This window comes from Neoarius graeffei, chromosome 2, assembly GCF_027579695.1.
Source record: "Neoarius graeffei isolate fNeoGra1 chromosome 2, fNeoGra1.pri, whole genome shotgun sequence".
NCBI lineage: Eukaryota > Metazoa > Chordata > Actinopteri > Siluriformes > Ariidae > Neoarius > Neoarius graeffei.
The window spans coordinates 40,733,297-40,749,432 of record NC_083570.1 but is presented as its reverse complement, the minus strand read 5'-3'; the positions used below and the strand labels follow the sequence as shown (position 1 = coordinate 40,749,432).

The window sequence follows — 16,136 nt, the reverse complement described above, 5'->3', positions numbered from 1 at the left end:
GCAAAACACCCAAGACTCTCCCTGCTGGTAAACTAATGCCCTTGCCTGTCCCTTCTCATCCATGGTCTCATTATATCAAAGCTATAGACTTTGTCACTGATTTGCCCCCCTCACAGACCTACCATCCTGACCATTGTTGATAGCTTCTCACGAGGAGTTAGATTTATTCCCTTTGTTAGCCTACCTACAGCCTTTCAGACAGCTGAACCTATTTTCAACTATGTGTTCCGTATATTCGGTGTTCCTGAGGATACAGTATCAGATCAAGGACCTCAATTCACCTCTTGTGTATTGACAGCATTCTTTGAGAGACTGGGAGTTAACATAAGTCTCACATCCAGTTACCATCCTCAGTCTAATGGTCAATGCGAAAGAGTGAACCAAGAACTAGGAAAATTTTTGAGAATTTATTGTCACGATAATCAAGCTGACTGGTCAAAATATTTACCCTGGGCAGAAATGGCTCAAAATTCATTAATTAGCTCTGCTACAGGTTTAATGCCTTTTCAATGTATGCTGGGTTTTCAACCCCCATTAATGCCATGGTCTGCCATGCCCTCTGACAATCCTGCTGTTGACAGTTGGATGCAGCGGAGTAAGCAGATCTGGGAACAGACGCACCAGCGGATTGAGAATGCCCTCCGCTGACACAAGAGGCTGGCGAATCGTCACAGAGGTGACACACCTACCTACCTCCCTGGGGACCGAGTGGGGCTGTCGACCCAGGACTTCAGGTTTCCTGAGGGAAGTGAAAAATTATTTCCCAAGTACAGTGGTCCGTTTAAGATTCTCCAGAGAATCAATGAGGTTACTTCCAAAGTAGATCTGCCTGTGCATTACCGTGTTTCTAACTCGTTTCATGTATCTCTCCTGAAACCTGCTGTCTCAGGTCCATTGGATGAGGCCACACCCGATGTCGTGCCCTCACCTCCGGTGTACGTGGAAGGTGTACGTGGAAGTATGCTGTCCATTGGTTGCTGGACTCCAGGAGGAGAGGAGGGACTCTGCAGTATCTAGTGGACTGAGAGGGCTATGGGCCTGAGGAGCATTGCTGGGTTCTTGCATGAGATGTCCTGGATCTGGAGTTGGTGGAGGAGTTCCATCAGTGTCATCCAGAGAAGCCTGCGCCTTGGCCTAGGGGCCGTCCCAGACACCGTGTGTCCAGCCCTCCTGGTAGTCTGCACAACAGTGGTTCCAGAGGTCATCTGCAGCGACGGCCCTCTGTCCAGCACCATGGCAGCTCTGGTAGCTTGCTCAGGAGTGTTCCCAGCAGCGTGGGTGGCGGTCATCGTGGTCATCCTCGTCCCTTGGCATCCTTGGACTCCTGGGGGGGAGGGGTACTGTCACGCTTCTGGGCTCACCCTCCATCTGCAGTAACCCTCAGGACTCCATTTCCCATAATCCCCCTCACACACCAGTTACTATCACATGTACTCCGTCAACCAATCCAAAACAACGTAGAAGCGCATCACCTGAATTCTAATTGCAATCACCTGTACCTATTTGTCTGTGTTTGTATTTATACCCCTTTATCTGTCTTGTCCATTGCGCAGTATTGTCTTCTATCCTCGTAAGTGTACTGAGCGTTCTTGTATGGTTTGTTTCTCTATGTATGACCTTCTTTGCCTTCCGTTTTTTTCCTATTGCCTAGCCCTTTTGTTTTGGTCGCCTGTATCTCTTGATTCCTGTTTTTTCAACTACTGCCTGTTTTTTGACACTGATTTGCCTTGCCCACATTACTGTTTTGGTGATTCTTGGTTTTGACCTGGCTCGACTTTTGTACATTGACTTCGGATTACCCTTCTCACATTAAAGCCTTGATTTTATTGAAAATCCGCGAGCATCTAGTTCATCACAGCCGCGTTACAGGAACAACAAAATGTAGAATGTGTAATGAGAGGGATGAAACTATATTTCACATTCTTAGTGAGTGTGGTAAACTTGCACAATGAGAATATAGAAAGAGGCATGACAAAGTTGCACAAATAATACACTGGACTCTATGTAAGAAATATGAACTACCATACTCAAGGAACTGGTATGACCATACGGTAGAGAAAGTGACAGAAAATAGTAAAGCAAAGATACTTTGGGATTTCTTGATACATCATGTTATACAGGAACAAAGACCGTAGATCTAAATCACACCTGGGTCATAGACATATCAATACCTGGAGATGGAAGAGTAGAAGAGAAGGAAAAGGAGAAAGTGGAAAAATACCAGGATTTGACAAGAGAGATTCAAAGATTGTGGAACACTTCAGTGAATGTGATACCGGTTGTAGTAGGCACATTAGGAGCTGTGGCAAACCTGGAGGAAGAGTTGACAAAGTTGGATATCGAGAAGAAAGAAGTAGACAGAGTACAATTCTCTACCTTACTAGGATCAGCAAGAATACTGAGGAGAGTACTGGATATCTCAGGTTAGAGGCTCTAACCGGATACCAATACAAATACCAGCTGAAGAGCTAAGAAAATCAACAACAATAATAATAATAATTATTATTATTACTTATGCCAACTTTGTTGTTAGAGTACATTATGTTTTTGCCTCTGTTTGTTTGTTTGTTTGTCTTTTCCCAACGTAACTCAAAAAGTAGTGAACTGATTTTGATGAACTTTTGAAGAAAGGTGGGTCATTGTCCAAGGAACAATTGATTAGATTTTGATAAAAATCCAGATATGTATACGGGTCCAAGATTTCTTTGTCTGTTCCTAGTGTAACTCAAAAAGTCTTCTTCTTCTTCTTTTGGTTGCTCCCGATTAGGGGTCGCCACAGCGGATCTTTTTCAATCCGCATGTTAGATTTGGCACAGTTTTACATCGGAGTGAACGGATTTTGATGAAATTTAATGCAAGGGAGACCAGGGATGGTTGTAACAAAGGGATAGTTGTAACAGCATTACTTTCACCAATAAAGGATAACATAAGAGTCATGCAATCAATTTCATGTCTAACTACTCCCTCCCTGACCTTGCATGTGAATTTGCATGGCTGTGTGAAGAAGTGTACAGCTTTTACTGCCAAAACACTAATTTTCAGGTAGGAAAGTAATTTTTTGGACCAAGTCTAAATTTTTAATTAGTACTGATACTGTAAAAGTTTGAATTAAGTAACTTGTATTAGAATAAAGAGTAGGTTCTTAGGTAAAATATGAAGCATTTAATCTATGCTAATTCCAAACCACCATGCTGGTACAGCTAGCAAAACAATGACTGAAGGGTAGGGATGGTTGTATCACCTCATAAGAAAATGTTACAACCATCCCTGTAATTAGAAGTCACATAGAAGAAGAAGACTTTTGCATTATATGCATGGAGCCCTTTGGAAATTCCAAACCCAAAGAAAAGTGGATCAAATGTGTAAATTGCAAGTTCTGTGCCATCCCTGGTAGACCTACATACATCTGTCACCACTGTGACTCTGATTACTCTGATTAGCTGGAGTAATCATACACATGTTCATGTTTTATCATTTAAAAGAAAAACACAGTGTGCATGTTTGTTGGTTTATTAATTGTCAAAAGTCTTCCTGGAATTTTACGTTGATTATGATGAGCTGTATCTGATCCCCTGCTGAAGGTGTCCGTTGCTGTGTGTTATGTATTCTATTCATATGTGTCAGTAGGCATTATCAGATGCTCTTTAAGAAAGCTCTTCTCATGTTCGGGCACACACCACTGACACTGTTCTTCATTTAGCTATCAGTGATGAGTTCCTTTTGTTCTGAGTGAACCACAGGAAGATGCTCAATTGTTGGCACATGCACAATAAACTTATATAGAAGCATATTTTGTGGTGTGGGCTTAATTTTAATTCTTCAATTTTACTGTTACAGTTTACCCCAAGTTGTGTTACAACATACCCTGGTAGTGGGGTAGGTTGTAATAATGGCATTCCTTGCATTTGAGATCAAATAATTAATTCTGTGATGTAGCTGGAGAAGTTGAAAACATTGTTTGTAGTTGACAAATGAGGGAACTTTGTGTCAAAATTTGAGCACTCTGCAGGGGCGTAGCTGGGGGGGGGGGGGGGTGTCCTGGGGTGCCCATGACCCCACTTCATCAGACCATACATTTTTTCAATAGCCGCATAAGAATATTAGAAAAGTGCCCACTGTAATTTTTCTAGCATTTTTTAAAAACTAGATTGTCACCTCAGCCTCATTAGGGTTTCTATAACCTTGACTTCCTGTGGTTTGGGCGCGAAAACCCAGTTTGTCAGAGTGTGTGCAGGAGAGGCGGACGTAAGTGCAGATATGTTAAATAATACACAGTGCGATATGAGCATAAAGTGCGTGAAACGCACAACAGGCAAACAGTCCGAAACAGCAGGCAAAGTCGTAATTGAGGAAACAGGCAGGAGGTCAATCGAGGTGTGGACAGAATATCAGAGGCAAAACTATACAAGATCAAGGGATGAGAAACAGGAGTTGAAAAACCAGGAGGTCAACAAGGACAGGGAACAAGGCTCAGTAAGGCACACTAGATGTGGTATAATACTTCACATTAAATAGCCTAAACATAGTTCATTGATTAAAGACAGGTGTTCTTTGTTAACGGCGCACGTGCCGTAGCTCATTAGATGTGCACGCAGCCCGAGGCGCGCCTTCAGGTGCACAAGCCAAGGTGCGCAGTACTGACACAGTCCTGCGCAAGTGCAACACGATCGCACTAGAAAGCATGGTCAAGCTGCCAGTGTAGCTGCAGTCTCTTTAGTTGCGAATTACAGTACAAGTATTTCCTCTTGTGTTAATAATTCGCCATGTCAAAACAAGCGCAAATTTCCTCCTTCTTTTGACGTGAAGAGAGGTAAGAAATTTATTATATATACTGTATATTTTTCCATCAAAGTTGCATTTTGTGACTTCAAACCTAAGTTTTAGTGCCATTTCTAGAACACAACATCAAGGAAACATGGAAGAAACCGCAATAATGGAAGAGCAGGTTTCTAAGCAGCCTAAAACTAGTAATGGTAATTATTTTTTGCTACATAATGTACTCAGGCTGCCAGTCAGTGTGTGCCCCCCCCCTTTGAAAAATCCTAGCTACGCCACAAAACTTCTGCAAGTTATAGGTGCATGGGTGCAGATCCCAGGGGGGACGGGGGGGGCATGACCCCCCCAATTTCTGAAAAACATGAATTGTCCCCCCAATAAAAATCCCCTAAATTATTCAAAATTGTACAAACAAATGTATTTTCAGACAAATGATTCCCTGTGCAGTACTTTTTGAATGATGTGGCAAGCCTCTACGGAGTTGTGATTTATGGTTGCACGGTATGAGTTGCATATGGGCAAAAAAAAAAATCACTTTTGTGTCCCCCCCCCAATCCTGACATCAGATCTGCACCCCTGTATAGGTGCTAAGACAAAAAGTGTTACATCCATCCCCGGTCTCCCCTACAGATTTAGTATTATCCTAGGTTCAAGTGATTTGATTTTGAAGTTTATAATACATGGCATTTCCCTTCAGACCTGGTGTTCCTACACTATTTCTAACAACAGTTTTAGACTCTGATGGACATGTAGAATTTTAGAAGGATTTAAGAAATTAAGAATTTTAGAAGGATATAAACCATTTTCGTATTTTTTTCCCCAGTCAGAATGGAGTGATTACCCCATGCCTTGGAGTTAAATTACTATCGACTCTTTATCTGACCTTTCCCTTAATTTCACAGCTTTGTTAATTCCCCTGCTTATTTATTTCTTGTGACATTGTTTGACTTACCCCATCCTCGGACCTCCAGCCCCCTCACCGCTGCCGAGGGAGAGCACAGCTGGGTGAAGAAGACAGCTGGAGTTCTCTTATCAGGCTGAAACAACAAGTTTCTTCATTTATCGCAGATTCCAGGGTTCTAGCTTTTTGTGCTGTTCGTGTGGTAGCACGGAGAAGGTTTCTATAGAAATCTGGCAGTGATTATAATTTACTATTCTGCAAAGAATAACCACCGAGGATTACACTCTCACATGTTATACTCTTAAACTGCTCTTTTAAACTCCTTTTTAAAACCATCAAACTAAAATGGGACTGTTTGCACTTATGCTCCTGATCATCTTCTCCACTGGAACATGCACTGGGGACAGTAATAGGTGCCCTGCTGGCTGTGAATGCACGGATTGGAAAGGTTATTATGTTTCGTGTACAGATATAGCGACCTTGCCGAGGTTTCCTGTAAACACAGAGACACTGTAAGTATGCTGCTGAACCTAACATTATAAACCTTTATTCACTTTTTCACCTCACGACTTGCTGGATAGCTATCACACAATTATGTATCATAGCCTTTATAGGTTATACAGCCATCTTATACATGTGTAATTCTCACAAAAGACTGATTTTATTCAGATTAGATTTGAAAGTCATACATTTGATGTTTTATTTTGCTTTGGAACATAAGAAACGGCTGGCTCTCAATCAGTTATTATATAAATTTAACAGTTATTCCACAAAATCGAGTCGTACACACACACACACACACATATATATATATATATATTCAGTTATAATATGGGGATTTATTTTATTTTGAGGGCGGCACGGTGGTGTAGTGGTTAGCGCTGTCACCTCACAGCAAGAAGGTCCGGGTTCGAGCCCCGTGGCCGGCGAGGGCCTTTCTGTGTGGAGTTTGCATATTCTCCGCGTGGGTTTCCTCCGGGTGCTCCGGTTTCCCCCACAGTCCAAAGACATGCAGGTTAGGTTAACTGGTGACTCTAAAGTGAGTGTGAATGGTTGTATGTGTCAGCCCTGTGATGACCTGGCAACTTGTCCAGGGTGTACCCCGCCTTTTGGCCGTAGTCAGCTGGGATAGACTCCAGCTTGCCTGCAGAACAGGATAAAGCGGATTGAGATGAGATTTTATTTTGAGGGCGGCACGGTGGTGTAGTGGTTAGCGCTGTCGCCTCATAGCAAGAAGGTCTGGGTTCGAGCACTGTAGCCGGCGAGGGCCTTTCTGTGTGGAATTTGCATGTTGTCCGCGTGGGTTTCCTCCAGGTGCTCCGGTTTCCCTGACAGTCCAAAGACATGCAGGTTAGGTTAACTGGTGGCTCTAAATTGACAGTGAGTGTGAATGGTTGTATGTGTCAGCCCTGTGATGACCTGGCGACTTGTCCAGGGTGTACCCCGCCTTTTGCCCGTAGTCAGCTGGGATAGGCTCCAGCTTGCCTGCGACCCTGTAGAACAGGATACAGCGACTAGAGATGATGAGATGAGATTTTATTTTGATAATTTTCCATATTTTCATATATTATTTTGTAGATGGGGCGGCACAGTGGTGTAGTGGTTAGCACTGTCGCCTCACAGCAAGAAGGTCCAGGTTCGAGCCCAGCAGCCGGCGAGGGCCTTTCTGTGCGGAGTTTGTATGTTCTCACCGTGTCTGTGTGGATTTCTTCCGGGTGCTCTGGTCTCCCCTACAGTCCAAAGACATGCAGGTTAGGCTAATTGGTGGCTCTAAATTGACCGTAGGTGTGAATGTGAGTGTGAATGGTTGTTTGTCTCTGTGTCAGCCCTGCGATAACCTGGCAACTTGTCGAGGGTGTACCCCGCCTCTCGCCTATAGTCAGCTGGGATAGGCTCCAGCTTGCCCGTGACCCTGTAGAACAGGATAAATGGCTACAGATAATGGATGGATATTTTGTAGATGCTGCTCTTATAAAATCTCACTACAGCAAAATACATTTGACCAAAATGCTAAAACAGAATGTTTATGCATTATGTATTACGTACAGTATGTGTATCTTGGGACCCTGCCCATTCATTTGTATCCTCTGTAGTGGACATTTGTTTTTTCTCCTTTTTACCCATTCAAATTACAAAATGGCCAAAATGGCTTCTTTTGGACACAAGCACATTTTCAGGAAATATTGTAATTTTTGCTCTAATATTATTATATATTTATTTTTTATTAACACAAGTTGTGTCGTGATGTCTTAGACTAGTTTAATTATTTGTGAGTTACAATAACAGCCGGCGGTATGGTGGTTAGCGCTGTCGTCTCACAGCAAGAAGGTCCGGGTTCGAGCCCCGTGGCCGGCGAGGGCCTTTCTGTGCGGAGTTTGCATGTTCTCCCCGTGTCTGCGTGGGTTTCCTCCGGGTGCTCCGGTTTCCCCCACAGTCCAACGACATGCAGGTTAGGTTAACTGGTGACTCTAAATTGACTGTAGGTGTGAATGTGAGTGTGAATGGTTGTCTGTGTCTGTATTTTGGAGCATTGCTGTACAGCAAAATGTAATTCCAGTATCTTTCAAAAGCACAAGCACACTATTTCCATAAGATTTATGATTAGAAGATGTCTTTGTCTCATTTGATTACTGATATAGTGCTAATTCACTGAAACAGCTGTAACTCATGATTTTTTGTTGCTGTTGCATGGACTCAACAAAAGTGGAAAGGAGCCTTCAGGACAAGGTTCTGAGGATGTGGGTCAAGTTGGGGGTGTGGTCGTCAGCAGAGGACAGAGTTAAGTTTATAAAACTGTGGCTGCTTCCGAAAATGCATACTCCTATAATATTACTATGCAAAAAGCAATATGTAGGGTGTACAAATGCTCAGTCGACATTTAATAGTAGTTGAATGATACCTGGATGATCTACTACAGCTGTAGTATGCAAACGTGCCATACTATGCTACACTACGTTATCCCATAATTCATCTGGAGCCTCGGAATAACTAAAGAAGAATTCCCCTGGGAAAATAGAAAGAAGATGGCTGCCTGAAGTCAATTGTTGCAGTAGTGTACAAATCCATCCATCCATTATCCATAACTGCTTATCCTGTGCAGGGTTGCAGGCAAGCTGGAGCCTATACCAGCTGACTATGGGCAAGAGGCAGGGTACACCCTGGACAAGTCACCAGATCATCGTAGGGCTGACATGTAGAGACAAACAATTATTCACACTCACACCTACGTCAATTTAGAGCCACCAATTAGCCTAACTGCATGTCTTTGGACTGTGGAGGAAACCGGAGCACCCGGAGGAAACCCATGCAGACATGGAGAGAACATGTAAACTCCACACAGAAAGGCCCCCATTGTCACTGGGCTCGAACCCAGAACCTTCTTGCTATGAGGCGACAGTGCTAACCACTACACTGCCCTAGTGTACAAATGTATTGGAAATTATTTAAACATTTTAGACTCTAGAGATGTGCATCAGGTCAAATACAGATATGAACAGGAGGTGCACATATATATATATTTTTAAGAAAGACTGCCAGAAAGGTTCACAGGGAAAATAGTTGACTCTTGAGATGTGCAACATGACTGAAATCCCATGGAACACAGCAAAAAGGTCACACAAACTTGATTTTTTTTTTTACTTTAATGTGAGCATGAATAAGTAGCCAGCTGTGAATCTTGTGGAAAGACCACAGTCATTACCATGAACATGTGGCATTCATTCATTCATCTTTAGTAACTGCCTGGTCATGGTCATAATGGTTTAAATTAGCCTACTACCTCAAGCTATGTCCACACTAATATGTTTTAGTTTTAAAATGCAGCACTTTTGTTACATTTACACCTGGCATCCACACTCCTCTGGAGTTTTCAAGCTCCAAAAAATAGAGCTGTTTGGAAATGATGATGCAGACAATCACACTCGCTTCCTGGTTACTTTGAATATGAAGCTATAACCCTCCTCTGGACAGACATCCTTTTCTTTTTAAACTGCTGTGCCCATATGTCTACCTCTGGGTTTTTTTTCCCAGTTTTTTTTTAGTATTTCCATACTTGGACATAGTTTAAAGGTCCCATGGCATGAAATTTTCACTTTCTGAGGTTTTTTAACGTTAAAATTAGTTCCTCTGACCTTCTTAAGTCACCCCAGTGGCTAGAAATTTCATAATGTGTAAACCAAACTATGCCCAACATTTGAGAATGGTGCGTCAAAACGGCGCGTTGATAAGCTCTTCCCTTTACTATGTCAGCAAGGGAGATGATCCCCACGCCCCCCCCCTCTGGATTCCCACCCACTGTATGGATTGCCCCGCCCAGTTGTAGTGAGGAGACCATAGAGGACACAACAACATGGCATCACCTAAGCGAGCAAAACATGGAAATTGCGCTGTACATGGATGTGACAACACAGAAAAGAGTCTGTTTTTACTGCCGACGGGAGAGCCCCTGAAGACGCAGTGGCTTAATTTTATTTACTTCAATAATATGCCGTCGAGTCTACCTAAGACGGTGTATGTTTGTCGGAAGCATTTTCCTGAGGAATGTTTCCACAACTTGGGACAGTACAGGGCAGGTTTTGCACATCAACTGTCACTGAAGCCTGGGTCCGTACCAAGCATCCCTGCCGCATCAGCAACAAACACCGAACAAGTAAGTGTATAACTGGTCGTTTTGCCGTGTTTTAAAATCGGTGCGTTAGCCTAGCAATGGCTACATTAGCTGTGCAGCTAACCGCTTCCTGCAGTTAGCCAGGTAATCTGCGCTACAAAACTAAAGAGCATGCAGCATGCTCTGTTAAACTGAGTTTAGTCTGGAAATTGACTGTAACTTATGAGCTTATGTTTGACTATTGCTCCACAATGCATGTCTTCTGTTGGATAAGTGATATGTTGCTGTAGTTGCTGCTTCTATCCTCTTTGGTTATGGAGTGCGTGTTCAAGCCTAGGGAATTATACATTCGTAAACTACCACTCTGAACACTCTCACTCTCTGTTCTCTGTGTCACGTTGAGTTTATGAAAGGAGTCCGAGGGAGAACGGGGTTTTGTCTTAGCAGCGTGGCTACAGGCGCTGATAGCAGAGAGTATGTGTGTGTGCAGCTTGGTCAAGCCCCTCCCCCTTCCCCCATGGCCCGCCCTCTACCCTTCCCCGCCTCCTGCTTCTCATTAGCAAAACGACGCACTGGGAAAAGCGCTGAAATGGGGCTTTTTCCCAGGAGGCTATATTTACGTGCCGAGGGTTCATTTCGAGAAAGGCTGCGGATATAACATCCGGAAGCCTCCATGAGCCCGTTTAAAGCATCAACAAACCACCATGCCATGGGACCTTTAAGGGTTTATATTTAATTAAAGAATAGCCTTCTGGTTTAGGCCACAAAATCTTTGAGTTTAAATCAGAATACAGATGCACACATGATGCCATTTTGTTACACTACTATTTAAAAATACATTTTAATTATGAAGTATATAATCACCTATTTTTTTCTTCTTCTCCTTAAAGTGTATGTAATGCCTCTAAACCCCACTTTTTTCCTTGCACAAAGCAACAATCATTATGTTGATTGACCATGTGTTTTCGAACCATAGCTGATCCAAAAGGCCATAAATTAATGGAAAATCAATAAGATCAGTCGATTTTCACGGAATCTGCCGAGACTGATCCCGAAGGGGTGCGTAACGTCACATGTGTAACAATCCAGGTATCAATTTCGTTCATGTGTGTAGCAGTGGTTAGACCAGTCTTGATATGGAATCACATTTTGGAAAGAATTCTGATAGTGATTGGGATTCTTATATGTCGGATGAAGGGGTAGATGATTATCAAGGATATTCCGGAGTAAATGGTTATCTTTACGAGCCCCCAAAACAAGAAACTGCCAGTTTACTCAGTTCATGACAGTCTTCCTCTGTAGTGTGCATGAGATGGATAGATGGATAGATAGAGAGATGTGCAGAATGGGGTGGTTACCTTTCATCATATTTTTCTGAACAAAACTAAAACCAAATCAAGCCTTGCAATACTGCAATCTGAGAGCATTTAACATGTTGTAGTTAATAATTAATGATGATGATTGCACATGTGCATTTTTCTTCCTGTTAAAGTGCATCAGATATGATAAGATCAGATGTTGTGAGTGTATAAATGTTGCTTATAATCCTGCGTCTGGTGCACTGTGTGTGTGTGTGTGTGTGATAATAGGGGAATCAACAAACTGTCCAAATGTCAGATCAAATGTCATTTATTAAATAAATGGGTTTCTTTTTGCTCCAATAATTCCCATGTGGTCACACTTGATGAATCAGATTTATTATTAGTAGGTGACACAAAATCTGCCTGCTTTGTTTGCACAAACTTCACCCACTGTCGCTTTAGATTAGTTTAATTTCTCGGAAATTCGTGAACTGAATGTCCTGTTGTATATGGATTTGAACATCCAAACACATTGCAGCGCTTTCCCATCGTTATTTTTGTAAGATTCCAACAACAATATCCAATTTCAGCGAGTAAACAAGCACAGAGTCAGATGAACAGAAATGACCGAGATAACCGGGGTTCCATGCGTGACGTCATGTGAGATTAGCCCTGGGGCAAAGCTGCCTTTTTCCGGGATCCGGAAGCCACGATTTCTCTATAGTTTTGTGCTTGATAATAAAATAAACAATTAATATTATTTTCCCCCTGCTTTATTAATTAATTTTGATCATTACTAATGATATATATTCATTTTAAAGCAGTACCATAAGGTATTACATACAGTACACTTTAATAATTATAACCTGTCAAATCTTGGATTGAAAGTTAAACTGTTTTAGCACCTTTTTGCACCAGTGTTTGTACTGCACATTCACCTGCTTTATAAATAAAGCATGCCAAGTTTAGCTAACTTGGCACTAATCATCTTTTGTTTTTTTGTGATTATTCAGTACACACTTATCTGGTTAATGCCTAGAACTAGCCTTTTTTCACTTATATATAAGCATATCACATGTAAGATAAAGTGTACAGTAAAAATAATTTTGTTTCCTTATTAATTGGCTTATGCCAGGAAAATTTCTTTTTAGGACTATTTAGTCCCACCCATTGTATTTTCTCATAATTTACACAATATACAAAACCAATTTTTGCAAACAATTGCTGGGATTTTTTGCCATATCTTCAAAACTGGTGTCAAATTACTTCTTCATATCTGTCCTTCAATAAATTCAGTATTTGTAAAGAACATGGTTGCCACCTGCTAATCGTGCATTGTGAGGCAGAGCTTAATATATGTAAACAGCTGCATGACACAATGTATTAGATGTTGCAGAAAACTTTAACTTTTAAAATCAAATATCTATTTCCCAGGAACTGTAATTCTAATTGAACTGCAACAGCCTAGCAACTACTTGGCAATACCCTAGCAACCATCAACGATACCACAGAAATCACCTAGGCATGTCCTAGCAATCCCTTGGCAACAGCAAGGAATAGCTGAGAAATCACTATGCATTTTCTTTTGGAAATGTAATTTTAGTTAGTGATTGTGGATTGCAACACTTTTTATTCAACTTATATTAGTCATTGCATATTTTTCATCTCATCTCATTATCTCTAGCCGCTTTATCCTGTTCTACAGGGTCGCAGGCAAGCTGGAGCCTATCCCAGCTGACTACAGGCAAAAGGCGGGGTACACCCTGGACAAGTCGCCAGGTCATCACAGGGCTGACACATAGACACAGACAACCATTCACACTCACATTCACACCTACGGTCAATTTAGAGTCACCAGTTAACCTAACCTGCATGTCTTTGGACTGTGGGGGAAACCGGAGCACCCGGAGGAAACCCACACGGACACGGGGAGAACATGCAAACTCTGCACAGAAAGGCCCTTGCCGGCCACGGGGCTCGAACCCGGACCTTCTTGCTGTGAGGTGACAGCGCTAACCACTACACCACTGTGCCGCTGCATATTTTTCATATTAGTAAAAATCTGAATAAATACTACAGGGGTCTTCAATCCTATCCGCAAAGGGCCGGTGTAGCTGCAGGCTTTCATTACAGCCAAATTGGAGGCTCACTTGATTGTTGATTGGAGACGAGGGTGAAATGATTAAACAAGTGAAATCAGGTGTAGCTCCTGCTTGGTTGGAATGAAAGCCTGCAGCCACACTGGCCCTTTGTGGATAGGATTGAAGACCCCTGCTATAATAGTTACTAAATATTACTGTTAAGGACCAAGTAGCTAGTGCTAGAACCTTATTTGTTCGTTCAGATTGATATTTGGGGTCCAAGCACTGGCTGCTACAATGCTATTGTTTTTGTTCGGATTTTTATGGAGCCAAGCATGTAGTGCTGTAACCCTCTTGTTTTTGTTGAGATTTTTCTTTCTTCTCATTATTTTTTTTATTATTGATTCACCCCTAACTATAAGTGCTACAGACATGAAACGTGATCAGTAGGTAATATTCTTGCCTACTACTCAGCCCAGAGTAGGGTGACCAGACGTCCCGGTTTTACCGGGGCAGTCCCGATTTGGGGTTGTGTGTCCCGAGTCCTGACAAAAGTCTGTCGGGACACGGATATGTCCCGGTTTTCGCCACTTGCGACGTTTGCGACTGAGCAGCGTGGGAATCATTAGCGGAGAAATGTCTGCATTTACTATTTTGATGAATTGACAGGAATCGCAAACTTTCCTGGTTACTGCCCCCTGGCCCTGTGGCATGGGTGTTTATTTAGCCACATTATTCCAGACAACAGAACGTGTTGCCATGCAACAATAAAATAAACATTAACTGGCGTGAATGTTCTTTGTCTAGCAGCTAGCAGCAGTAATGCCGCAGCAATTATGCCGAAAAGAAAATGTACCTTTTCCAAAGATTTACAGGGCACCTACCCCTTCCTCCGAGAGGTGCAGAACAACGCGCACGAAACCGACTGCACACACTGTAAGTGCTTTGTTCTTATACTGAGTTGGGTAGCCTATGTTGCAAATGCTGTGCGCTCCTGTGGGGGCTTTCCTCAGGCTGTCGCCCCTCTCCTCCTTTACTGCTGTTTTGTTTGAGTGTATATTTACAGAAGCCGCGAGAGGCCCTTCATATAATCTTTTTTTATTCACCTTGTTATCCCGAGATAATGACATAATTAATTCAGGATCTCGAGAAAACAACACAACTAATTCGAGATCTCGAGAAAACAAAACAATTATTTCATGATCTCAGCTGGATCACTGTATCTCCGTCAGTAGAGACGAAGCCGGGCCAGTCTTCTGCGGAGGTGCCGCGGACTAATTTTGAAATGATCCCTTATTAAAAGACTTAATGCAATCTCTCCCTGTGTCAACCCCTGATCAAAATATTGCCTTATTAGGTGATCGATTATTCCAGACATTCTAATGACCAAAGTTGCGTCTATACAGAATGAGAAATAGCCCCAAAGTCAGCATATCACAAGTCTCTTGGAGCACCTGAATGAACCATTTCTCAGCTGTTTACTCGAGATCATTAAATAATTGTTTTGTTTTCTCGAGGTCACGGAATAATTGTTTTGTTTTCTCGAGATCTCGAAATAACGGTTTTGTTTTCTCGAGATCTCGAATTAGTTGTGTTGTTTTCTCGAGATCCTGAATTAATTATGTCGTTATCTCGGGATAAGGTGAATAAAAAAAGGATTGTATGAAGGGCCTCTCTCGGCTTCCGTATATATTCTCAAATCACTTGTCTCTTTTTTGTTTCTGTTTAACATACCATTCTGACAGTTTGGCCATATTGCTGTGCTGAACAGCTTGTTGCACTTTCCATTAAAGTGTTCACTTTTGTACACATCTTCTTGCTTTATTCATTCAGTTGTGGGGAATGGTTAGTAAGGTTGATTCTGACCTAGGCTATGTTGAGGTCACATATCTGCTTTTTAAGTTCATGCTATAGTGCATACAATTTTAAAGATATAGCCTACATGTGCATATGCATTTGTAGCAGTTCGTATGGGTGGGTGGAGCACAAAGGACGGCAGGACAGAGATCAGGTTTTAGAACAGGGGCTTTTATTGCCATACTTTTCAGTGAACAATTTTCTCCAACAGACACACACACACGACTGGCGTCTTGTTCGGGGATGAGCTCCTCTGCTCTCCGCTCTCCCTCCTTAAATAGGGCGCGGTCACTGGGAAGACACACACAAACAGGTTAATTGCAGTCAGGTGTAGTGATTCTGCCACTTACCTTCCCTGACTCCGCCCTCCTGTCACAGACCGGCGCTTGACCACGCCCCCGCTGCCACATACCCCCACCGCCCGACTCAGGCCGGGTGGCCGTCCGGCCTGCAGCCGACTCCCCCCCACTTGACAGGAGAGGAAGTCCGCCACGACCATCTGCGCCCCCGGCCTGTGGACCACCTTGAAATTGAAGGGTTGGAGTGCCAGATACCAACGGGTGATCCGCGCGTTGGCATCTTTCATGCGGTGGAGCCACTGGAGGGGCGCGTGG

General features: G+C 42.7%; 1 protein-coding gene across 1 annotated transcript in view; it reads left to right on the top strand.

Moving 5' to 3' along the window:
• The first annotated feature begins 6,022 nt into the window (after nt 1-6,022).
• tshr (thyroid stimulating hormone receptor) overlaps nt 6,023-16,136 on the top strand; it is a 114,070-nt gene continuing 103,956 nt past the window's right edge. The window contains exon 1 of the mRNA XM_060914217.1: nt 6,023-6,189. Coding sequence (XP_060770200.1) covers nt 6,023-6,189 — 167 coding nt within the window. The remainder of the gene's footprint in view (nt 6,190-16,136) is intronic.